Raw genomic sequence first — 24,949 nt, forward strand, 5'->3', positions numbered from 1 at the left:
GCTGGGGTCAGAGCGGGCCCCGTGGGAGGGCCCCCTCCCCAGAGTGTACGCCAGGTGTCCCAGGTGGGAGGGACGACACTTTAGCAAGCCGGGGCGACCAACCGGGGAGATCAACAGGAAAGGAGGGGGAGGGGCAGAGAAACGGGGCGAAGAAGGGTCGGCAGCGGGGGCAGTGGGGTTGAGAGGAGGGGGAGAAAGAGTGGGGGCCGGCAGAGTCAGGGGTGGATGGAGGAGAGAGGACAGAGTTGAGGGTTAGGGACGGGGCGGGGGTAGAGACTGGGTAGCCCCTGAGGCCAGGGTGGGGGTGGGGGGGAGAAAGACAGGCCGAGGGGACAGGAAGGCGGGGGAGCCGCAAGGGGTGAGAAAGGAGGGCGCCCCGTTTGAGCGCGCGGGGCCGCAGGGCAGGGCGGCAGGCGGACGATGCCCGCGCCGGGCGCCGCGGAGGAGCGGCGGCCGCTGCTGGGGCGCAGGCCGCGGGCGCCCCGACGGTGGCGGCGGACGGCGGCGGCCGCGGTGCTGCTGGTGGAGACGCTGGAGCGCGCCGCCTTCTTCGGCATCTCGGCCAACCTGGTGCTCTACCTCAACAGCGCCAGCTTCCAGTGGGACGGCCAGCAGGCGTCCCGCGCCGCGCTCGTCTTCCTGGGCGCCTCCTACCTGCTGGCGCCCGTGGGAGGCTGGCTGGCCGACGCGTACCTGGGCCGCTACCGCGCCGTCACGCTCAGCCTGCTGCTCTACCTGGTCGCCTCCAGCCTGCTGCCCGCCACCGCCTTCCCGGACGGCCGCCGCTCCTTCTGCGGGGAGGTGCCCGCGTCGCCGCTGGGGCCCGCCTGCCCGTCGCCCGGCTGCACGCGCGTGTCGCCCACCCCGTACTGCGCGCCCACCCTCTACTCCGGGCTGCTGCTGCTCGCCCTGGCCGCCAGCTCCGTCAGGAGCAACCTCACCTCCTTCGGGGCGGACCAGGTGAGTGGCAGGCGGGCCGCCCCGCGCCCCGCGAGGCCCGGGGAGGCTCGCAGGGCCAGCGAGGCTCGTGGGGAGGGCGGAGGCCGAGAGCCAGGAGCGACCTCAGACAAACCGCTTCCCCTCGCTGCTCCCGGTGTCCTTACTGGAAAGAAGAGGGGGCGCTAACTCAAACAATACCGATGGCCACCATGGTAATAACCGTAGTTGGTTTTCTTGGACTCTGCGCTGCTTTCAATGTTTTCACTCCTTTCATTCTCTTAACTACCCAGGAGGTAGGTGGTATTATTATGTCCACTTTACAGACGAGGACACTGAGGTTTCAGGATACGAATCAACCTGTCCAAGGTCACAGAGAGAGCAGGTCAAGGAGTAGGAAGGGTAGCTGGACTTCAGGCCCCACCACGAGCCCCAGCTTTACGTGCCCTAGGGATCTGGGGGCTAAGGAAGGAGTAAGCCCCTTCCTAACCAGCAGCGCCAGAGGTGGGGGTCCCGCAGACTTGTTCAGATCCTAGCTCTGTCACTTACTAGCCAGGAGCTCTTGGGCAAATATCTCAACTTCTGAGCCTTTCTCTGTATGCTTTTGGACAGTGGGCGTGGCACACAGGAGAAATTCAATGAGTGTTTACCAAATGAAAGAGTGAAGGCCTAACGATATGGCTATATTTTGATAGCTTTACTCAGTGGGATATTAGACAATAAGTTTAAGTAATATGTAATAGGATTAAAACAACCACATGTGGTGTTAGTGAGCAAAAGCAAGGCAGAACTGAGTACAGAATATGATTACAGCCCTATGAAAGAGTAGGAGTCAGCTAAAAGGAGAAACCGGAAAAGACTGTAACAACAGTGTGATCAGATCACAGGACTTACTGTACTTCTCCCTTTCGCCTCTGTTCTTCAAATGTTCTTTAATTGTATGTATTCACCATCATGAAGGGAACATTTTCAAAGAATCATTGCATCCAGCTGCCACCCACAGTTCAACATCTTACATGGTTTCCAGTGTCCTTACCAAGGACTGACTCATCCAGCCTATTTAGGTTCCTTTGATGATGGGGGACTCGGTGCCCCCAGGGAGGCCTACTGTGGACCTCCCTTTGGATTAGGAGACCCCCAACATCTGCCAATAGGAATCTCTCTTTTTCCCTTCATTCTACTCTTTCATTGACGTCCACTACACCTCCAGGTGCCCTAGGCTGCCCTAGGGGGTCTGAACCTGACCCATAGGACAGGTTGGAAACCCTGAAATGATTTCAGGCAGGGGTGGACATCACTGGATTTGAGTTCTTTAAAAAATGTCTCTGGCTACAGTGGAGAGTGGGTGGGGTAACAGGAGCAGGTACACCAAAGCAGTGAGGGGCTGTTGCAGAATTCAGGGGCGCAGTCAGATGGAGGGTGTGTGGGTGGGAAGGGTTGGCACCATCTGGCAGACAGCCATACCCAGGAGCCGCGTTTTTAACACACTTGCTGATTTCAAAAAGGGCCATCCATCATTCTTGACAAAGTGCTCATTTTGGGAGAGCTCATTTATATCCTGAATGGGCTGCCTGGTCTTCCCCTTAGAGTTGCGATTGTCATATTCATTTACATCCAATTAATAAATGGAAGTGCCTGCACATAATGGGACTTATTCAATTTTCTGCTCGAAAGTCTACAGCAAACATTTTCATCGTGTGGACATGGTCCTCCCCGGGCAATGCCTAGAGGACCCCTCAGAGTCTCTAAGGGCATGCGTCTGTATGGACTATAATTTTACCTTTGGAAAAGGAAAAATAAATACTTATCTTTTCCCCAATGCAATTACAGAACGTAAAGCTTGACAAAAAGGAGAAAAGTGGATTTTGAGATGCGTTGGTTTGTTGAAAGGGTGACGGGTGTAACAGCATACAGAATCACCTTGAAAATTGACCTCTAGTCTTCACTGCTTTTTAGAAATGCAGGCGCCTGGGCCCTGCCCCAGACCTGCTGGGTCAGAATCTGGGACCAGGGTCTGGGAGAGGTGGGATCAGCCAGTGCAGCTGACCCGAGCCAGCAGACCGGAAGGGGGCCTGGGGCCTGACTGTTGCAGATTGATCCAAATCCTGGGTAAAGATTTTCAGTCTTTCTGCCCTTGCTGGGGGGCCTTTTTTTTTTTTTTTTTTTCATCAGGCCAGAACCCGCTCTTGGGGCTGTGTCCGAGACCGCCCCTGCTTTCCCTGATATGCCAACCTTATTTGACTGGGCATATAACAGAGGGAGCAAAAGGAGAGGAAGGGATGGGCCAATGGGCCACAGTAGAAAACTCTGCATCTCCAAGTTGCAGAGGAAATTCTCAATTAAACTTTAAACTGTTCTTTCAGTAATACACATACATCATATTTAGTAATGTGAAACAGACCTGATCTTTATTGGCTTTCTTCTGATTATAAAGGTGATACATACTGTAGGTTGTTCAAAGACAAAAGAATAAATCAACCAGAAATGAACAAAGTGGCATCAGAGACATCTGTTGTATGCACTCCTTGGTGAAAATAAAAAAGCACTGTGTGCCATGGGCATGAAAAAACAGCTCTGCCAAACTGTCCTGATCATTAACAAGTGACTCCCAAGGGAAAGGTTTATTCATTCAGTCAACCAATATGTACTGAGTGTCTATTTAGTGATCAGGGACCAGGAAAGTGCTGACCCAGGAAATGCCTCTGTGGGAAAAGGGGTGCAGGGACATCGTGGCAGGGTGCCCCTGGACCTCCCTTACTCTCATTCCTGCCCCGCAGGTGATGGATCTTGGCCGCCATGCCAGCCGTCGCTTCTTCAACTGGCTTTATTGGAGTATCAACGTGGGCGCCGTGCTGTCGCTGCTGGTGGTGGCCTTTATCCAACAGAACATCGACTTCCTGCTGGGTTATAGCATCATCGTGGGCTGCCTGGGCCTGGCCTTCTTCATCTTCCTCTTTGCCACCCCCATCTTCGTCACCAAGCCCCCCACAGGCAGCCAAGTGTCCTCTATGCTTAAACTCGCTCTCCAAAACTGCTGTCCCCGGCTGTCGCACCGACACTCTGCCAGGTAAGAAGGGGGCTCTCGGGGAAGGGGGCCGCGGAGCCTGGAGGCGTGCCGTGCTCCTCCCGGGGAGGCGCGGTGCAGGTGGAAGAACGTTCTGGGTCAGCTCCCGTGGTGGCCCTTTATGACGACCTGCTGTGCCCAGGCCACAGCGGACCGCTGTGACTGAGGATGGTGACGGAGGTCAAGGTGGTGGCGGCGGCGGTACGGATGGACTAACTGTAGAAAGTGGGAGGCTGTTCGTGGTCTTGACAGTGATGGTCGAGGTCGAGGTGGAGGTGTTCGTTAGCAGCCGCAGCGAAGATAAGTCGGTGGTGACCGACAATGGCAGTGGGGATGATGATGGAGGCAATGGTACCAGCCAAGGCCGTTGGGATATAATATAAGTAATCCAGTGCCACACTGGTGTTAAGTATAAGAAAGTCTAAGAGGGCGCCTGGGTGGCTCAGTCGGTTAAGCATCTGCCTTCGGCCCAGGTCATGATCTCAGGGTCCTGGGATCGAGCCCCGAGTGGGGCTCCCTGCTCAGCGGGAAGCCTGCTTCTCCCTCCCCCTCTGCCCCGCCCCCCTGCCTGTGCTCTCTCCTTCTCCCACTCTCTGTCTCGAATAAATAAACAAAATCTTTAAAAAAGAAGAAAAAGAAAGTCTAAGAAATCAGCCAAACTTGCCCCCCCTCCATTAGCCTGCATCCCAGGGCGGAAGGTTCTGAACAGCTTCACACACACATACACACCGGCTTACCATGGCCTGTCCTTCCTGAAGTGAATTGACGACTTATGCTAAGCAAACCTGTGTCCGGACCTTGGAGCCGGTTACAGAGCCTGTCAGTAGGCTCTAGATGGAAAAGGGGCAGGACATGTTTGTCCAAGCTGGTGCATTGCTGTGGGGTTTTGTGTTAAAGATCCAGTGCAGCCCGACAAACTGTCCTGGAACTCAGTGGCTTAAGCAACCATGTTTTCTTACCTGTCACAATTCTGTGGGTGACTGGGCTCAGCCAGGCAGTTCTTCTCCTTCTTGTGATGTCACTGGGAGGGAGGAGGGGGCTGCAGTCATCTGGGGACCTGAAGGGGTTAGAACATCCAAGATGGCTCACTTATGTGGCTGGCAGTCCACGTCAGGTCCCCCTCCCGTCATGTGGCCTCACGCCTGTGGCTGGAGCTCCTCGCGGCAAGGTGTCTGGGTTGCAAGAGGAGGGAGCTTTCCAAGAGTGAAGGTTCCAAAGGGAAGGAGGCAGAAGCTATCAGTCCTTTACGGGGCTTGAAGTCCCAGAGCCATCACTTCCTCTCATTCTGTGGGTCAGCCACAAGGCCGGCCCAGATTCCAGGGCAGGGGGGCGAATCGCCCATGGGTGGAGGAGTGGCATCCTGGGAGGGGAGAAGCTGATAGCAGCCCATCTTTGGAAAGGACCGCACTGATGTTACCCCTTTCGGCATCTCAAAGGATGAAGCAAGGCGCTAGAGCAAGAAGAGATTAGAAACCTGTCAGGACAAAGGGCAAAGGGGGAAGGTCACAGCAGTGGTTGATCTATCCTGTTTCCTGATTATTTCCCCTGCACCCCTACCTCTCGGCTGCCTCCCTCCTCGTCTGTCAGGTAGGGAGAGGACTATAATGTTGCCCTGTTGAAGAGGGTGGACTTAGAGACAGCAAGTGGGGGAGCTCTGGCGTATATCAGACCCGGGCTGACCTCTCTCTCTGAGTCAGGCTTCGACTGGGACTTCCCTGCTTCCCACAGCATGCGGATGCTGTGAGGCCAAAAATGCCCCAACACTCCACTCGCCACAGGCCCTAGTCTACTTTCCCCCAGACCACTGGGCCTCAGCTCCGGGGTGGGAGGGGTCTTGATCAGCCACCTGTGTGAGAAAGGAGGGGAGAGTGGGGACAGTGACAAGGAGTGTAATGAACAGTCGGCGGGAGGCTGGCTTTGGGGGGCGATCGCCTCACTAACAACAATGATGGCGAGGAGGGTGATGATGGAGAAGGTGATGCTTATGGTGGAGGGAGGAGATGAGTGATTTCGGAGGTGTTGGCTAAAGTCACTGGTGATAAGGGAGCAAGATTAAATTAGGGGATAATGATGGCGGTGGGGCTGCTATTTATCTGCCGTCCCCCCCTTGGCCCCACAGAGACCCTCAAGGCACCCAACCGCTGCCTGACCAGAGGTCTCCCCAGCCTGGCCCTTCCCCCCAAGAGGACATGGCCAACTTCCAGGTGCTGGTGAAGATCTTGCCTGTCATGGTGACTCTGGTGCCCTACTGGATGGTATATTTCCAGGTGAGCACCCGGCCCTTTCACTCTGGGGGCACGGGCTCCCCGGTCCCCTGACGGGCCTCAGCTCTCACCGTAGAAGCCCAGAGCATGTGGAAAGGGAGGCAGGGGTTCACAGTGTGACTTGGGGCTACGTGGGGCCTGGCACAAAGCCATCCCGATAATGAATAGCATGAGGAACTCTGGAGACGGGTGCCTCGAATGTCACCCCATCTGTCTGGGCCTCATGTGTCAGACGGGTGGCTTGGAGGCTCTCAGAGCTCTAGAACAGTCAGATTCGTTGACGTGGCAACTGAGGCCCAGAGTTGCCCAATGCCCCGCAGCCAGTTAAGGGTAAGCTCAGAGCGTCGGATACCTCACAGTGGTGATCCCCCACCCGGGCTGTGTCTCAGAACCACCTGCAGAGCCTTTAAAACCGATTCCATGTCCCACCCCAGACTACTGAAAGAATTGCTGGGGAAGTCTCTAGAGTGATAAACTTCTCAGGGGAGACTGGTACTCAGCCAGGTCTGAGACCCGCTGCTTCCCACCACCTCCTGAGGGGAAGGTTGATGGGGTGTGTGTGTGTGTGTGTGTGTAAGGTTGGCAGCTGCCTAACCCCAACTTCTAACCCCCAGACGACAAGGTCTTTGCCTTCCATACCCCCTTCCTAGGAAGCTTGTTTTGCGTTTACAGAAGATGGGGGTTATGCAGGGCCAGCCTGCTACTTGGGGTGACACAGACAGGGACATGGGGATGTGTGTGTGTGTGTGTGTGTCCACGGCCGATTCTCAGAATACTGACATTTTTACACACCAGCTGCTGGTCCATAGCTGCTGTCCTGAGCAACCCGAGTGTCCTCCCCCACCCCAAACCCTCCTGGGGGACTCTCCCGGATCCCCCTGCATTGAGCCTGCCCCTTCAGCTCTGCCCAGAGCCATTCTGGCGGGCGGATGCCTATGCAGGGCCTATGCTGCCAGCCCGTGGGACGCAGCTTGGCCTCAGTGTCAAATGAGAGCTCTCTGTGGGGACAGCCATGTCATTATCTTCCCCATGTCAACAGACATTTCTCCACGCCTCCTCTGTGCCAGACCCTGGAGACACCAAATGTGAGTCAGACCAGCTGTGCCCAGGCTCTGGGATCAGGTTGCACACAGAGCTCACGGGCCTGGGAGCAGGGCGGAGGAAGCTCCCCGACCGAGCCTGGCTCCTGAGGAGGAAGGAGAGTAGGGGGGTCACGTCCCAGAGAGGACAGCTGCCCAGCTATCCTGTGCTCCTTCCGAAGAATGCCCATCTAGGAGCTGGCAGTCTCCTGGGCTGGAGGTGAGGTGGCCAGCTCTGTTCCAGCCACGGCTCCATCTCTCTTGGCAGATGCAGTCCACGTATGTCCTGCAGGGTCTTCATCTCCGCATCCCGAACATTTTCCCAGACCACCCTGCCAACAGCTCCGTGGCTCTGAGAGCCCAGCGCAGCAGCTACAAGGTAAGAGACCAGGCGTGTGTTCAGCCCCCACAGCAGGCGGTGCTGGGAGCCTCCTCTGCAAACAGAAGGAAATGAAGTTTCCATGCCCAGGTGCAGGGGTGCCTCAGGGAACATGAAAAGCCCCAGGAAGATGGGTACACTTGGGCCCCAGCCCAAGAATTCAGGCCAGCTTCGCTCCCACCCACTGCTGTTCTGAGGCAGGCCTCAGGGCCTGCAAGGTGCACTCGGGTCCCTCAATTCTACCCTGACTTCCCTCACTCTCTGGGAACCCTGGATGCCCAGATGTCTGTCTTTCACCAGAACTTTCCAAATCAGGTCCTTGGCATTTCCAAGACTCATAACATCAAAGATCCTCAGAGCTGGCAGAGAAATGACCTTTGCCCCTATACCTCCATTCCTTGCCCAGGGCAGACATCACTAATCCATCTTGACACGTTTTCATGCTGAGCCCGAGAATGTTCCAGGCAGCCACCACCCACCGACAGAAGCCAGAGGAACCGATTTGCCATTTCTGATTTAATCCCATCCCCGACTCCCCCTGCTGAGGAAGGTGCATTCCAGGGAGGGGAAAGAGCTTACCCTGGGTCACCAGGGACAGTCCGGAGGCCAGCACCCCCGGCTCCCGCCCAGAGCGCCTTCTGCTCTGCCAGCCTGCCTTGCTTGGCCCCCTCTTGCCCAGATCCCAGAAGCCTGGCTCCTCCTGGCCAACGTCGTGGTGGTGCTGATCCTGGTGCCTGTGAAGGACCACTTGCTGGACCCTTTACTGCAGCAGTGCAAGCTGCTTCCCTCGGCCTTGCAGAAGATGGCCCTGGGGATGTTCTTCGGCTTTGCCTCCGTCCTTGTGGCAGGTGTGGGGGCCCGAGTGGAGGGACGCGGGAGGGAGGCCGGCTCCACTTGGGGCTGATGCTGGAACCGTGGGCCTGCGCCGCGCACACCCTCCCGCCATGGGCATCCGTCTTGGCTTCCCAGGCACTGTGAGCTGAAGGGGACCCTCCTCCTCTAGTCCCGCCTTCCCTCGTCTTGACAGATGAGGGAACTCAGGCCACGAGAGGGAAAAGGATTTTCCCCTGTGGGATGTAAGCTCCCTGAAGGCAGGTTTTTTTTTTTTTCTTTTTCATTCACTGCTATGAATAATGCACGTGGGCACCCAATCAATGCGCTGAAGAATTTTTCAGACACTCAGCCACTTTTTTTTTTTTTTAAAGAGTTTATCATTTATTCTCTTCCTTCTTCTAGTTCAAAAGGATTTGAAGCCATTTATGACAAAGGGGCTCTGGTAAAGAAGCCTTTCATGCTACTGCACAAACCTCCGTCCCTTACACTTGGTAACTTAATGATCCTGAAAGTGACTTAGTGTTTTTGAGCCCCGACTTTGCAATGGGGATAGTAATTCGTTCAGCCCCGGTGCAGGACCCGAGTTCTGCCCTCATGGAATGTGGTCCAGCAGGAGTGTTGTGAGGATTAAAAAAGGTGAAGTCTGTGAGACACCCAGCACTGTGTCTGGATCACGAGGAGGACCCGGGGGACTCAAAGCTCAAAAACCAGTATTGTGTTGCAAGGACGAAAACCAAACTAGCCTCTTTTTCAGCTCCACGCTTTAATGCATTTTGTCCTAGTTCATCCCCACAACAATCCTAGGATTTTTATTCTTACTTCTTGCGTAACAGCACTGGGTCTCAGAGAGGTTAAGTGATTTGCTCAAGGTCACACAGCTAACCAGTGCCAGGGCTCAGGATTGGAACCTGCGTCTCCTCCCAGCACATCCAGTGTCTTCTAAGCAACGAAGGGGAAGGAGATAAAAGTAAGCTCGAAAGCCAGGTTAGAAACCCTTCTGGATGCTGCAGTAGACAAGTCTCGTGATATTAGGGAAATAGGGTCAGTTGTGAAATCAGACCCCAACTATGCTCATCAACTTGGGTGACCCTGGGTTGGTTGCTTAACCTAAATTTGTCTTTCTTCATTTACAAGAATGCATATTAAATAACCAGCACATAACAGGCTCTCAATTAATGCAAGCTGGTCCTGTTCATGAGTGCAAAACCTCATTCTGAGCTTCCTAGCAGCCAAGGCAAAAGTCACAGAGTTGAAACTCGCATCTTGGACCTCCACCCTGCCCCCAGGCCAGTGTCCTACTCCTTTCCTGCTGCTCTGTCACAGGCTACCTAGGGAATACCTTCCACGTGCCAAGCTCTGCCCTGGGCTAAGCTGCGGATGGTGGGCCTGGCTATTTATAGTCCCCCTCTGTCCCCCACCAGGAGGCCTGGAGATGGAGCGTTTACAGTACATCCATCGCAACCAGACGGTGTCCCAGCAGATCGGGAAGGATGTGTACTACGCAGCTCCGCTGTCCATCTGGTGGCAGATCCCTCAGTACCTGCTCATTGGGATCAGTGAGATTTTTGCCAGTATCCCAGGTACCCTGGACCCCTCCCCTGCTCTCGCACCAGTGATGGGCTCTGCCTGGTGCTGCCTCGAAGTCAGAGGTCTCACGGGCACAGCTTCCGGAGTTCGTGGGTGTGGAGGAAGGCCAGGTTTTCTGAGTGGGGCCGCGTTCACCCAGTGGAGACTTGTTAGCACCCGCTTTGTGCCAGGCACTGTGATAGGCCCTGGAGATTTGCAGGTGATTAAGGCACTCCCTACCGACTTCCCACATCGTCCCTGGTGCCCTGTCCTTCATCCCCTGTGTCTGCGTGGTTGCAGTTCCCCGTGCCTCAGATTCAAAGTGAACTCCTCTTTCCCCTTCACTGCTGAGCCTAAATGTCAACTCCTCCATAAAGCCCTCTCCGAGGCCCCTGGGCAGAGGGAGTCCTTCTAGCCTCCTTTCGCTCATCTCCATCGCGGCACCCGGGTCGCTGTGCTGTAAGAATGCAGCACGTTTGTGTGCCCCGCCGGGCTGTGAGCCAGAGCTGTGGGGTGGGGGTGGGCTCTTCATTCAGCCAAGCAGCAGCTAGTCAGCCGCAGGCCCGGGGCTAGGTTCTGGTGGGACTCACTCAGAGCTGGGGGGACAGTCACGCAGACAGCAAACCCAGGGGAGGGCTATAGTGGTGGCTCTAGGGTGTAGGGAAAGTCCCTGGGACGAGGTGGGGGAGGGGCAGGTGGGCAGAGAAGGCAGAACTCAGCAGGTAGCAGGATGTCCTAGGTAGGGGGAGCAGCAGACGCGGAGAGCTAAGCCTTGTAGGGAGTGTGCGGAAGGCTGGGGAGGTACGGGGCCCAACCTGGATGGATGTTGAAGTCTCTCCTGAGGGCAACAGTGCCCCCCGCCCCTCACCCCCAACGACCATGGGGATTTTGGCAGGAAAGGATCCCATTAGAGATTTTTTTAGACAGACCCACCTAGCTGTGTGAGGAGGAAGACAGGAAGCAGGGGGGTGATTAAGAGGCATTTGCAGGGGCTGGGCACTAAAAGACCAGGGCCACCCTTTGGCCCAGGGCAGAGGGAACAGGGAGGGCAGACATGATATTTCTGAGGCTAAATCAAAAGGATTTGGTGATGATGTTGAAGGCGGGCAGACAGGGTAGAGGAGAGAGAGGTGCTATCCCTGAAATGGGAGACCCAGGAGGAGGAGGGGAGACAGAGCAATGTGGGGGCATCCAGGTGGAGGTGTTCAACCAGGGGAATAGATGAGCAGGGCAGAGCAAGGGGTCTCGGGGGCACAGGTGTCGTCCTAGCCACGTGGTGGGCAGTCATGCAGGGGAGGCCAGGATGGAGGCTGGGTGGGCCTCATCTCTGCTCCTCCACCGTCCGCTTGGCTCTCCCCCCTCCCTCTGCAGGCCTGGAGTTTGCGTATTCCGAGGCTCCGCGCTCCATGCAGGGTGCCATCATGGGCATCTTCTTCTGCCTGTCGGGAGTGGGCTCGCTGTTGGGCTCCAGCCTTGTGGCACTGTTGTCCCTGCCCGGGGGCTGGCTCTACTGCCCCAAGGACTTTGGTGAGTGTGGGGCCCTCCCTGGGAGTGGGATGTGGGTGGTGGGAGGCTTGGAAAGGCGGTGGCAACTACTAAGTGCTTTGACCCCAGGCAGAGTGAAGTGGCAGGCTGGACTCAGGAGAACTGGGTTCTAGCCTGAACTTGGCCGGTCGCCCACAACGTGGCCTCCCCGCTTTGGGCCTCAGTTTCCCTAACTGTCAAAAAGGAATCTGTGAACTTGGCAGACCTCCAAGTCTCCTTCCTGCTTCTGGAAGTCTGTCATTCTGGCTGAAGGGTCACCTTTCTCTGGGGTCTCTGTGTTTTAAACCCCTGAAAGAATAGCCCACAGGGACTTGCCGGCAGCACAGGAAACCCTGGCGACCGGCAGGTGTGAGAGGGCTAGCTGCCCACCCACTGCCCACGCTGCCAGTCTCGGGGGAGCCCTGCCTGACCCTCATGCCAACCCCTCCTTTCCCCAGGGAACATCAACAATTGCCGGATGGACCTCTACTTCTTCCTGCTGGCCTGCATTCAGGCCGCCACAGCCCTCCTGTTTATCTGGATCGCTGGCCGCTACAAGAGGGTAGCTCAGGGCCCAACCACCCAGAGCTGTCCCAGCAGGGATAGGGGCTGAACACCCTCGCCCCACCTGCCTCCCCCCCCCCCCCAGCCCACCTTCGCTTCTCTCCCCAGGACACAGACAGCCACAGTCCCAGTGGGGGTTCCTTGAGTTTATTCTGTACCCAACATTAGGATGAAATGGTTCTCATAAATAAGGGGCGTAAGCCCTTCCTCACGAGCATGGTCCATGACGGGGGCGGGCAGGGCAGAGGGGGCCTGGGTGGGCATCCTTTTGAGAGGCCAGGCAGGGGACTTGGATCCGCAAGCACCAGAGGGTGAGCAGGAAGCTGCCCGGGCTGGCGGCCGACAGTGCCGGGCCAGGCGGGCTGGGGAGGGTCAGGAGCTGCCCCGGATCCTCTCCATGTAACTGCGTAGCTCCTCGGGGTCCTTCAGTCCCATGTCCTCACATACCCAGCGGATGTCCTCCTCACCCGCCACCAGGATGGACTGCACGGCAGGGGCCCCTACGGGCTCCTCAGACAGCTGGGCTGGGGGGGCTGGCGCAAACGTCACAAACTCTACCCGCTTCCGCCGCCCCCCGGCTTCCTTCCGGGCCAGGGTGCTCGAGGAGCTGGTGGTGCCCCCAGCAGGTGCCTGGGCCACGGGCAAGGCCTCCCCTCCGCCCCCAGTCTCGCAGGGGCAGCCCCCCTCCCCCTTGGGCAGGCCGGGGGACTGCCGGTCCAGCTGGCGGCTCAGTTCCTCCTGGTCAGTGCCCAGCCAGACCCAGTTGTGGGGCTGGGGGGAGGCAGGGTTGGTGGCACTGTCGGGAGGCTCCTTGCGCTGGTAGCGCAGCACGAAGACCACACCATTGACCAGGAAGATGAGGATGGCCAGACAGAAGATGCCCAGCAGAGCATACATGCCCAGCTCTAGGTCGGTGACCCGCTGTGGGGCGGGGACCATCTCCTCCTCTTCTTCCTCCTCCTCCTCCTCTCCAGCCTCTGCCCCCTTCCCAGCCTCCTCCTCTGCCCGCTCAAACTTGCCCCTCACACCCCCGCTGCCCCCAACACCACCTGCCTCCCATCGTTTACCACCCATGCTGGCCTCGGTGGCCAGTGAGCTCCGGGCAGGGCTGGATGGGAGGGCAGGGGCTGGGGTGGGAGCAGGGGGCAGCCCTAGCCAGGCGGTGCCAGAGGCCAGGGGCACACGGTGGCGGCCCCGGCGGCAGGGCTCAGGCGGGTGCAGAGCCACATGCAGGGGCAGCCCCTCGGCACCTGCCCCACTCACCACCACCCCGAGCTGGGCACCCCGCTCCTCGGCTGGCAGGACGGCACCGGGCTCCTCGGCTGAGACAGATAGTCCCAGGTCATGGTGGTCGTAGAGCTCAGCGGGGGCCAGGGTGTGGTCAGAGAAGGACAGCCAGAGGGAGAGGGCCACCTCCTGTGGGGCACACGGACACAGGCAGAGACATGCGAGGGCACGCACGCATGCACACAGAGACCACTCCCACAGAGACAGGCCACATGGAACGAAGGAGGAGAGATCAGAGAGAAAACAGACATGGGCAGATGGACAAAACACAGGGAGAGAGGGGACATGCGTCAATCACCTGTCTGCCACTCAGCCCTGGGGTCTGAGTCATCGGGAGGGTCCTCAGAGCCATCTAACCAACCTCCCACTGCCACACTCCAGCCAGCCACTGCTTGATCACCTCCAGCCGCAGAGAGCTCACTACCTCACAGGGCAGTCAGTCCTCATTCTGAAAACCCTAAGGTGAGGGGTCCAGGTGCCTCCCATCCCCCTGTCATTAGCCCCCACCTGGCGATGTTGAGCTCATCCCCCTGAACCCCTGGCTGTCACCTGCTTTGGGGCGGGAAAGGCTGACTGTGCCCAGCATGTGGCTGTGACCTCCCCGGGGTGAGCAGTGCCCCGGCTCAGGGCCAGTGAGATGCCCATCACCGGCTGCACCCGCAGCTCCAGCACCGAGACCTTGTCATCCGTCACAGCCAATGCCTGCTCCCCGAGAATGGAGTCAGACAGTGGGGAACGCACCTGAGGGTGAGAGGGAGCTGCAAGTTGTGGGGGGGCAAGTACACAGAGAGCCTCTCCGGTCTGAGCCTCATCATCTGCACATGCTGCTTTTCCCCACTCTTTGCACTCCATACGACCTATACATACCGGGACCCCCATGCCTAGGGAACAGTTCCCTCCTCTCTCAAGGCCTGGTCCCTCCATACCCAACCCCAGCCCTTCATGCTTTGAGGGTGTCCCCCATCCTATTCTCACCCAATCTCCAATCCCGCTGGGCTCATACCTGCCCAGGTACACCCTGGGCCCGTTCTGACACTCTTCATATCTGCCCATGAACATTCTGGGGGCCACCTATGCCCTTCTCATGAGGGTCTGCTCACCTCAATGGAGGTGACGCCGGGCTCCCGGCCCACCAGGATGCGGCCGCCCTCCAGCGAGGCTACGCGCGGGTCCTGCACGCGTGCGTGCGGCGCCACAAGGTGGGACACGTCCAGCAGCCAGTCGGGGCCGAGCAGGTGGGTGAGGCGGCGGCCACCGTCCAGCGGGTGGGCCGCGAAGGGGACAAGGAAGCGCACGCCGGCCCGCTGGTACTGCAGGCGGCAGCCCCGGGCGCGCCGTTCCGCCTCCTCCGCCACTGCAGCAGCCTCGGGTTCCAGCACTCTGGGGAGGTGGGGGTGGGGCAGGACGGACAGGCCCGGGGGCGGGGCGTCAGCTCGGGCTCCGCCCCCAGCCGTTGAGGGCCACGCCCTCTGGAGACACCCCCCCCCCCCCCGCCCCCCAGCCCAGCTCCTAAGGGACGCGCATTCTTCAAACTGCGCATAGCTGCCCCTCTGCGTGTCGGCGCGGCGCCGCCGTTCCTAATTGGTGCCTATGCCTGTCCATCAAGCCGTTCTCGCCCTCCTCTTGTTCTTAATCTGAATTCTTGGCTCTTGGGGAGGCGGGGAGACCCTCTCCGAGGGGGAGGCCTTGCGGTGCTCAGTGTCCGGGGGGCCTGGCTCAGATTCCTGAGGCCACCTCGCCCTTGGGCTCCGGTGGGACCCTCTCGATATTTATTGAGCTAGGTGCCATCTTAGGCTTTGAGGACGCAGCAGTGAACAGAATAGACCAAACCCCTCGCCTTCCAGGTCTTAAAAAAAGTCTCAGGGAGGAGAGTGAAGGCAGTGGGCAGACCACAAACAAGATGAATCAGGCGGTCCAGTAATTAGGAAGTGATCTGTACTTCGGAGAAGTGTGGCATGGGAGGGGGAGAGAGAGTGTGGAGGTTGGCGATCACAAAATGGTCAGAGGCTGGGTGGGGACAGGCAGGTGGGCAGGAGGGACGGAAGCAACAGGGCAGTTTTTAGATCCCAGCTTGAGCCCATGGCTGTGTTCCCTGCACCATCTCTCGGGTCCCAGAGCGACTTCGCCAAGGCCCCCACTCACCCTTCAGCTGGGCCGGGGACCCTCCAGCCTCGGACCTGCTCCAGGGTGGTGTCGGTCAGCTCAATGCGCAGGGGCAGCAGCGGGGCCCACACTGTCAGTCGCAGCGAGGTCCTCAGCCGGCGCCACCAGAAGTCCACCCGCACCCCGCGGGCGCCCCGGCTCTCCTTGCCAGACACAAACACAGCATCACAGGTCTCCGACACCTATGGGAGGTAGGAGCTGGGCTAAGCTTCGGAAGACAGGTGTGGAGCTCAGGGCAGAGAGGGCTGCCCTGAGCCCCCGCCATATGGGGCAGGGCTGAAATTCATTCTGCATTTTACTGGCATGTCTTAAGAGTATGAAGATTTCACCAAGGGGCGCCTGGGTGGCTCAGTTGGTTAAGCGTCTGCCTTTGGCTCAGGTCATGGTCTCAGGGTCCTGGGATTGAGCCCCGCATGGCTCCCTGCTCAGTGGGGAGCCTGCTTCTCCCTCTCCCTTTGCCCCTCTCCCCTGCTCCTGCTCTCTCTCAAATAAATAAAATCTTAAAAAAAAAAAAAAGGGCTTCACTATGCATCTGAGATCCATTCTAGAGGAACCAGCCATTCCCCAAGTTCACCTGGGGCTCAGCTGGGGAAACTATTTGCGTAAAAACAAAATCTTTCTCCTGGTAGTGGAGAGTTCGAACCCACACATTTGGCTCATTAGTGCTGGCCTCCGACTTTTGTGCTGGAGCCACCTGGCAACCAACTACAGAAAGGTGGGCAGAGGCAAGACAGACCTACCCACCCAAGAGCCCTCAGGAGGGAACCACTCACACAGGGGCAAAGTGCCATCGTAAGTGAAAAGACACCTCTTCCGGTCAGGCAGCCAGGATTTAGGAAATGCAAGCTCTGGGCTTCCCCTCTTAGAACTTCAAAATGGAGAAAGTTACCCTGCCCCCCTTTTTTTTCCTAATCTCATGGATCATTACAAGGCTCTAATAATTATCATTTTTAGCATCCTATAAGTATTACATTGTATTAAAAGCTGCCATCGCTTCAGCTCCTGCTCTCTTCTGGTATAGTGTTGTAGGTGCTTTTAATTTTTTTTTTTTTTAAGAGAGGGAGGAAGTGGGGGAGGGGCAGACGGAGAGGGAGAATCTTAAGCAGGCTCCATGTCCAGCGACGAGCTGGACGTGGGGCTCAATCTTGTGACCCTGAGATCATGACATGAGCCGAAATCAAGAGGCAGATGCTTAACCAACTGAGCCACCCAGGCGCCCCTGGATGCTTTTAATTCTTACAATATATTCCCATTTTATATTTTCCCATTTTAAAGTTTAGAAAACCAAGGCTCAGAGAGGAGAAGAGACTAGTCTATGATCACACAGCTAATTGATAAAAAAGATTTTTTTTTTTAAGATTTATTTATTTGACAGAGAGAGAGAGCGTGCATAAGCGCAGGGGGAACAGCAGAGGGAGAGGGAGAAGCAGGCCCCCCGCGGAGGGGGCCCCCCCCCCCCCCCCCGAGGCGGGGCTCCATCCCAGGATCCTGGGATCATGACCTGAGCTGAAGGCAGACAGTTAACCAACTGAGCCACTCAGGTGCCTCCAAAGATGGGTTTCAAACCAAAATTTGTGGGTCCCAACATACATATTCTTTTTTTTTTTTTAAATAGGCTCTAGCTCGGGCGCCTGGGTGGCTCAGTTGGTTAAGCGACTGCCTTCGGCTCAGGTCATGATCCTGGAGTCCCTGGATCGAGTCCCGCATCGGGCTCCCTGCTCGGCAGGGAGCCTGCTTCTCCCTCTGACCCTCCCCCCTCTCATGTACTCTCTCAAAAAAAAAAAAATTTAAAAAAAAAAAAAAAAAGGCTCTAGCTCTATGTCCAATGCGCGGCTTGAACTCAGGACCCTGAGATCAAGAGTCACATGCCCTACTGACTGAGCCAGTCACGTGCCCCCAAAGTATGTGCCGTTAACTCTCCCACATCGGTTCATTTGTCAATACAGTAATGAACATGGAAATGCCTAAGCTGTGGCTGCTGGGGTGACACAGCTCCCACGTGACTGTGGAGAGGTGTGGTGGAAACAAAGTTAAATCTGTGGTGCCCCCCACGAGGTTTCTGGTGTGAAGAAGAAGCTGTTCTCTTGGGGACCCAAGTGGGGAGGGCATCTGTGCATCACTGTGCACATGAGCGCATACTCACACGGGGTTGGCACATGCCACTCACCTGCAGGACCTGTGTGTTGGCCGACTCACAGCCGATCTGCTCTGTCACCTCCACCAGAGCCCCGCCGCTGTCCACAGTGACCAGGCGCACGGGCACACGCCGTGCCTCTCCAGTCAACGGAGCCGTGTTCACCAGCTCCTCGGCCTGGGGGGGTTGTTCAGGAGGGGCTCAGCCCCCAGCTCTTTGCCTCCTTTGGCCCTGGGCCTGGCCGGGCACAGGTGGGGACTCCTTACCTTGGCCAGTGGGACAAGGGCTCTTACGTCCCTCTCCGACACCAGGATCTCCCACACCATTTTGTCCTTCTCTGCTTCGGGGGCCTGGCCTGCGTACTCCAGCTGCCATGTGACAGGGCGAGTGACTGCCACGCCCCCACTTGTGCCATTCTCCACCAAAAAGTCCACCCACAGGAACTCGGATTGTTTAAGGGGGCTGCTGGCCAGAAGAGAGAGAGAGACTGAGTGCTTGCTAGTGGCCAGGCGCTGTTGTCAGCACTTCCTAGATTCGTGAGCTGGGTCCTATGATAACCCTCAATTTGCAGGGGAAAAAACGGAGGGACAGAAGTCATATAACCGGCCCAGGGGCGCCTGGGTGGCTCAGTCATTAAGCGTCTGCCTTCGGCTCAGGTCATGATCCCCGGGTCCTGGGATCGAGCCCCACATCGGGCTCCCTGCTCCGTGGGAGGCCTGCTTCTCCCTCTCCCACTCCCACTGCTTGTGTTCCCTCTCTCGCTGTCTCTCTTTCTCTGTCAAAATAAATAAATAAAATCTTCAAAAACAAAACAAAACAAAACAAAAGCAGTCATATAACCGGCCCAAAGTCAGAGTGAAAAGTGGCAGGGCTGGGATTAAACTCAAGCATCCCGGCTCAGAGCCCCAGCTCTTATATGCCCTTGGCCTCTAGAAGATCCATGTAGCCACTTCGCCACCCCCCTGGAAAGCCTGCTTGCCCTCCTCCCTCCCTAGTCCCCCTCCACTTGCCCTCCCACCAGACAGACTTCTGTCTTCCATAGCCATGGGGGGAGGGGAGGGCATAAAACAGCTGGGGTCAATTTCTCCCTGGGAGGAAGAGTCACTTCAAAGCCCCAGGACTGGCACTTGACCCCCTGAATCATAACTCTCGCAGGTTCCTCTGATCAAGCACTGGCTGGCTGCTTGCTCTACAGTATTTTATTTTCATGGACCCTAAGGGGTGTATTATTATCCCCACTTTACAGGTAAGGAAACTGAGGCTCTGGTCGGGGGCAGGGGGTATCGCGGGAGGTTAACTGGCTTGCCCACGGTTATCCAAAAGTGTCTGAACCAGGATTCAAACTGGAGCTACCACGCTCCTGGCCTTGGCCCAGGTTCAGAGCATGAATGAGAGTTCATAAAGGTTAACCACAGCTGAGCTGTTCCTGAAATATTAACGGTCCAGAAAAAGGGACCCATTTGGTGGTTGAGGGAGGCAGGGTGGTGGCTGTGAAGGCTGTCACTGAGTAGCCAGGATAGGTTGGTAACACCTGGAATGAGATCACAGACACTCGCTGTACCTGGGGATGGATAAATAGTAGCTGAATGAATCACTATCTGCTTTGTGCAGCTTCCTTGAAGGAGTGTTCTGTGCCTGCTCACGTGGGAATATGGAAGCAGCCTGGCAGCCCCCTTCCCTCAGGCCCCAGAAATAATCTGCTCACGCCTTCCTCCGCCCCCTGGGGAGGGAGTTGCCCACCTGGAGTCTGGCCCTGAGGGCCCGGCACGGTGACAGGTGATGAGGGTTGTGTGGTGCTTGGAGCCCTTGAAGCGGTCCAGCTTGGCAGTCCAGAGGCTGGGCTGGGCTGGGCGGGCAGCCGTCACGTGCAGCCCCTTCTTCACCTTGATCCTGGGGAGAGGACATAGGCCCAGTGTGTCAAGGTGGGCGCTGAACTAGAATAAGGAGAGACACAAGGGGCGAAAGGCAATCAGCCTCCTGTCTGGCCTCCCCAGCTCCGGTCTGAATCTTCTGCTCACATCCTCTGGTCCAGAAGGACCCCATCTCAGCGCAGGTCAGGCCACACAGCTCTCCCCGACTCAAAGACCCACTGCCCACAGGGTCAAGTCTAATACCGGCATCAAAGCCCTCCAGGATCTGGTCTAGTTTCATCTTTGGCTGTGACATCCCTCTGTCATTCTGCTTCAGTTACACCGAAAGTTCCTCCCCCCCCCCCACCCCAGCTCATTTTTATGCCTCTGAGTCTGCTCAGGCTGTGCCTTCAGCCCGGCCTGCCCCTCTTTTTTTCGTCTGCTCGTTCTTCAAGCTTCCAGCAACTCAAATACTGTTTCCTTTAGAAAGCTTTTCCTGTGGCAGGATGAATTTTCTCCTTCCTCCAGCCCTCACCCAGGCCCCCATCACACCTCATACCTCCCAGAGCACATAATCCAGTGCAGGCCACACAGCTCCTTTCCCTACCGCCGGGGCCCCTTAGCACCAGGTGGGGACCTGGCCTTGCTCCTCTGTAGCTCCAGAGTGGAGACACAGGCCTGGACATGTTTTAAGTGTCTGCGAAAGATCTAATGAGTGTGCGAGTGGGCATAGGAGGGTGTGAGAGACAGGGGGATGCGACAGGCACCTGAGAAACACATAGGGACAGGACACACACAAACCCAAACATGGGAGAGGGGAGTCATACTCCGCAAATCCTTGTCAGTGGAATTGGGATGTGAGGCTACTTTGGGAGAACTTCCTGCAGAGAGGGACACAAAAGGAGGGCCTTCCTGTCCAAAGGTGAGGGACATGCAGCAAGGAGGCAGGCGGGAGAACATGCAGATAACACGACTGGAGCAAACACCTGTCCTGGGGTATTAGAGCATCAACCATCCCCCAGGCACTGCACTCTCCAGTTTCCAAGTCCTCTCCTATTTTCCCTCCCTGGAGCCTCACAGCTGCCCTGAGAGGCAGGCAATGTTAGTCCTGCTGGACAAGGAGTCTCAGGGAGGTGCCAGGGGAAGGGGAGCTTCCTGCTTCTGACTCCAAGTTCAGGATTGTGCCCATGGCCGGGCCTTGCCTGGCCTGGAGGGAGTGTGGTGGGCCCGTGTTTGCAGCGATCAAGGATGCCAGTAAGGACCCCAACAGGAGAAGGCACCTGCCCAGTCTTCCTGCAGAGGTTCCTGCCTCCAACCCGTCCCTTCCACCTCCCCAGGAGCCCAGCACTCACCGCAGGGTCAGGACACTGGCTGTGAAGTTGTGCCGAAGCAGGAGGGTGGCACTGAAGAGCTGGCTGGGCCTCACGGGCACATCAGGCACCCGCAGGGTCACAGCCTCGTCCAGGGGCACCTCCTGGTACCGTGGGGGGTCCGCTGGGCGCAGCTCCACACCACCCACCGGAAGGGCCTGTTCCCTGGGGTCCTCCTCCCTGCCAGGGCCGCAGCCCCCAGGGCCCTCAGCTGCGGGCTCCAGCGTGTAGGCCAGCTCGGCCCGCGTGGTGGAGCCCTGAGAGAACCAGTGGGAGGGAAACTCCAGCTGCACCACACAGGCACCTAGGGAGGGCTGCAAACACACAATGGCCACGGTTGGCCCGGCAGGGGAGGGGGTTCCAGCACCCACGGCAGGAAACGCAGAGCTGGAGGGGTCCATGAAAGGCAGGACCAGCCTGGGCCAGAGACACGTTCCAGGTGACACAGTCAATGAGTGACGTGACTGGGGCTGGGTCTCTGGACACGTCCAAAAGCCACACTTCGACTTTGGGGAACAGTCTCATTCCAAAGTGAGCCAATCCCAATGCCTCCCCCTAATGATGCCCCAGGACCACCCTGACTATACCTCAGGCTTCGAAGAATCCCAAAGCCCGCAAAATACCTCTCCCCGGTGGGTTCCCGTGCTCGACTCCAAAACAGTGTAAGTTGCAATTATAAGAGTAATACTAACAATAATGCAAATATTTGCTGAGTGATTACTCTGGGCCAGGCATCGGCATCGTGCTAAAAGCTATTGCATTCATTTCATTTGTTCTTTATCCCAGTTCCATATGTGGTAGGAATTATTACTACTCCATTTCATAGATGGGGAAGCTGAGTCCCACAAAAATTAAGTTACTTGCCCAAAGTCATATACAATGGACTGACTTCCTTAAGGCGCCCTAAATAACCCTTTCAAAAGGTCTCCATGAAAGCTAGCAGAACAGGAATGGAGTCAGCTTGTCTGGGACTCCCAAACCACCCAGAAGTGGTAAGCCCTTTCTTCCCTACCCAGGACTACCCTCTGGCTGGCACAGCAGGTAGGGCCGGCCTAGGTAGGGCCCGCCCACTCACCTGGAAGTGGCAGGCTCGGTGAGCAGTGCCTGCAGGGTGTGTGGCATGGAGCCGGGCGCAGGGCAGGCTGCCAGGCCCTGGAGGCCAATCCTGCCCTTTGAGGTGGAAGAGGACTCGGGCATGGGGCTCCGCCGGAGTTACGGCCCCTTCCACTGACACAGCCCGCACATCCCAGGGCACTGGCCGCTGGTGGGGTTCAGTGACCCGTGGCGGGACCACCTGGAGGGAGAATGGGGGTGCTCAACAAAGCAGGGGGTGCAGGGAAGCAAGATCCGGAAAGATGGGACACCAGGCTTCCAGACCTGGTGTGGCAGGACAGAGCATTTACGGACTGCAATTTCCCCCTCTGGAAAATGTGGAGCACAGCTGGGGCTGGGGAGGACCCTTGAGCTACGCACAAGCAGACCTCAGCTCTGCATCCTGTGAGCCTGGGAGTCAGTCCCTGGTGCCCTCTCCTTACCTGCTGAGTGGCAAAGGGTGGGTAGGAGGCCCGGAGAAGTGGCTGGGCCCTGGGCCACGGCTGCAGGAGCAGAAAGGTCTCAGATCGGGAGCCCAGAGAGGAGTTGGCCGGGGGATAACGGCCCACTTGCTGCACACGGAAGTGCTCAGGGGCGTCAAGGAGCTCCAGGGCTGCGGGCAGGTAGACGGGGTCCAGGGGGTCCTGGTCACAGCCCACTGAAGAAGGAGAAGGGGTAGAGATGATGACAGCTCCAGAGCTGGCTGGGGCTGAACTGAGCTCCAGCCTGGGGCACAGTGGTGGTGGGCAGCGGAGGAAGAAAAGGTTAGAAATGTCCCATTCGGGCGCCTGGGTGGCTCAGTTGGTTAAGCGGCTGCCTTCGGCTCAGGTCATGATCCTGGAGTCCCGGGATCGAGTCCCGCATCGGGCTCCCTGCTCGGCAGGGAGCCTGCTTCTCCCTCGGACCCTCCCCCCTCTCATGTGCTCTCTCTCTCTCTCTCATTCTATCTCAAATAAATAAAATATTTAAAAAAAAAAAAAAAGAAATGTCCCATTCCCCCAGGATATAGGGGAAGTTGTCCCATTTCACAGATGGGGAAACAGGAGGTAGCATGTGGCGGGACCAGGATTTGAACGTACATCTCAGACTGGATGCCAGCTTCCAAACCTTTCCTTCTCCTGCCTACCATAGACTCAGGCCTTCCTCCCTTGAGGAGAACCTTCTCAACATCTCCTCCCCATTCCTGCCCTCTACCTACTCGCCTCTGGTGTCAAGGCATCTGTGGGGCACAGTTCTCCCCAGACAGGGTCTGTGCAGTAAGATGGCAATGAGGTGAGCTTTGTAGAAGAGAGACCCTTTCTCTGTCCCCGGGTCCTTGGCCAGACTTGCTGGGGCACCCACCTCCCTCCCCTTCCATCATCACCATGGCAACCCTGCACTGGTTTCCTAAGCTTGCTCCCTTCTTCCCTGTCCCAACTGGGTACCGGAGTGCAAAAGTGGGATTGGGATTGGGATTGGGGTTGGGGGGGGAGGACTATGAGCCTGGGGAGAGAGCCAAAATATTCAATGAGTAGAAGGGCAAAGGACCCCTAAGACCATACTTGGTTTGTACCAACTATTAGTTAGACCTAGTAATAATAAACACTTTCGAACACTATACACAGACGACAATTTGAGATTAATTCTTCCATTTGTATAACTCTGAGAACTAGGTTCTATTGCTATTAATTCCATTTTATGGATGTGAAAGATGAGGCTGAGGTTAAGGGACTTGCCTGGGATCCCACAGCTGGAGAGTGGTGAAGCTGGGAGTCAGAGCTCAGGCATCACACCCAGAGGGATATCCTCCCTCTCCTCCCTGCGCTGTTTGCAAGGGTGAGCACTTCCAGCCTCACTCCCTAGACTGTGGGTCTCTCCCCCGGCCCTTAAAGTCCTTAAGGGACTTTCCTTAACGAAGCCCTTCTTGATTGCTTGCCCTCCCACCAGCCCCCTAGTTGCCTCATCTGAATTGGTTGTCTTCCTGTCTATCGACAGGGGGATTTGTTCTACTCATTCCTGAATCCCCCAAGCTGGGCAGCTCTCCCTGGAGAGGATGTCCTGGGAGCCTGGAGGACTGCGTTTACGTCTTAATTCTGCCTCAGTAAAGCTTGGGTCAGTCATTTAACATCTCGGAGCCTGAGTCCTCACCTGTAGAATGAGCATTTAGTAACAACTGTGAATAGGGGAGGGCTTTGTAAAGTGCGGTGAGCTGTCTGGAGGAGGGGTTATTGCTGTTGAATAATGGATGTGACAAGGCTTCCTTCATCTCTCTGTGTAAGAGGTTATTAGGGCTCCTGCTGGTCCCCTGGGGAGGGGAGCAGGTGGCTGAAAGCAGCCCTAGAACCAGCTCCCTCTCTGCCCCATCCTGGGCTGGGGGACTTGATGGTTTCTCAACCTCCTTCAAGACCCTCCCACCAAGGAACTTGTGTCTGAGACGCTCCACACATCCTGCCCCCAAGTGTAACAGGTGAGTGACTATGGCTTCCTGGGGGCAGCCCCTGACCTCCAGCCCTCCTCCTGTTCTACTGCCTGGATAATTACAAGATGCTCTGTGGCCTGACTCCCACGGACTCCCAGCACCCAGAGCTCAGCTCACGGTGAGGGTGAGGGGGCTAGAGAATGCCTCACTATCCGCCACCCCCCCCACCGCATCCCCTCTCCCCGCCCCGTACTGTGGTGTCATCCACCTAGCAGCCAAGCCCTGCCAAGTCTGACCCCCACCCTGGGCACAGAGGAATCGCTCCCCCTTCCTCCAGTGATGGGGATCCCCATAGAATTCAGGAAGGCACGGATGGGGCAATCCCCGCAGACTCCAAAGTCAGATTGCTCCTTGGGGCCGGGGGGGGGGGGGGGGGGGGGGGGGC

The 24,949-nt window shown here is 57.2% G+C and overlaps 2 protein-coding genes across 4 annotated transcripts in view; one reads left to right on the forward strand and one right to left on the reverse strand.

Annotated features, from left to right (window-relative positions):
• The first annotated feature begins 341 nt into the window (after positions 1–341).
• On the forward strand, positions 342–12,419 carry SLC15A3 (solute carrier family 15 member 3). Of its 2 annotated transcripts, XM_021685454.2 has the most exons (8): positions 343–960; positions 3,714–4,003; positions 6,120–6,267; positions 7,612–7,722; positions 8,402–8,570; positions 9,978–10,136; positions 11,494–11,649; positions 12,105–12,348. In XM_021685454.2, exons 1-8 carry the CDS (start codon positions 421–423, stop codon positions 12,257–12,259), a joined length of 1,728 nt encoding a protein of 575 aa, XP_021541129.1. In that variant the 5' UTR covers positions 343–420; the 3' UTR covers positions 12,260–12,348. The 2 variants fall into 2 exon arrangements, with proteins under 2 accessions (XP_021541130.1, XP_021541129.1); XM_021685455.2 differs by lacking the exon at positions 8,402–8,570 and having other exon boundaries at positions 342–960; positions 12,105–12,419.
• Positions 12,343–24,949, reverse strand: part of TMEM132A (transmembrane protein 132A) — a 13,387-nt gene continuing 780 nt past the window's right edge. Inside the window, exons 2-11 of one of the 2 annotated variants that reach the window (XM_021685456.2) lie at positions 22,550–22,764; positions 22,090–22,308; positions 20,997–21,328; positions 19,535–19,684; positions 18,061–18,256; positions 17,828–17,971; positions 15,640–15,842; positions 14,598–14,877; positions 14,047–14,238; positions 12,343–13,626 (exon numbers count right to left, since the gene is read on the reverse strand). In XM_021685456.2, coding sequence (XP_021541131.1) covers positions 12,583–13,626; positions 14,047–14,238; positions 14,598–14,877; positions 15,640–15,842; positions 17,828–17,971; positions 18,061–18,256; positions 19,535–19,684; positions 20,997–21,328; positions 22,090–22,308; positions 22,550–22,764 — 2,975 coding nt within the window. In that variant the 3' untranslated portion in view covers positions 12,343–12,582. Of the gene's footprint in view, positions 13,627–14,046; positions 14,239–14,597; positions 14,878–15,639; positions 15,843–17,827; positions 17,972–18,060; positions 18,260–19,534; positions 19,685–20,996; positions 21,329–22,089; positions 22,309–22,549; positions 22,765–24,949 lie in introns of both variants that reach the window. The other variant, XM_044919398.1, reaches the window with a different exon arrangement.

This window comes from Neomonachus schauinslandi, chromosome 11, assembly GCF_002201575.2.
Source record: "Neomonachus schauinslandi chromosome 11, ASM220157v2, whole genome shotgun sequence".
In the NCBI taxonomy this organism is placed as follows: Eukaryota; Metazoa; Chordata; class Mammalia; order Carnivora; family Phocidae; genus Neomonachus; species Neomonachus schauinslandi.

Coding starts and splice junctions, on each gene's coding strand:
- SLC15A3 (XM_021685454.2), top strand. CDS start 421: ATGCCCGCGCCGGGCGCCGCGGAGGAGCGGCGGCCGCTGCTGGGGCGC. Junction 8,571..9,977: donor TGCCTCCGTCCTTGTGGCAG/GTGTGGGGGCCC, acceptor GTCCCCCACCAG/GAGGCCTGGAGATGGAGCGT. Junction 10,137..11,493: donor GATTTTTGCCAGTATCCCAG/GTACCCTGGACC, acceptor CTCCCTCTGCAG/GCCTGGAGTTTGCGTATTCC.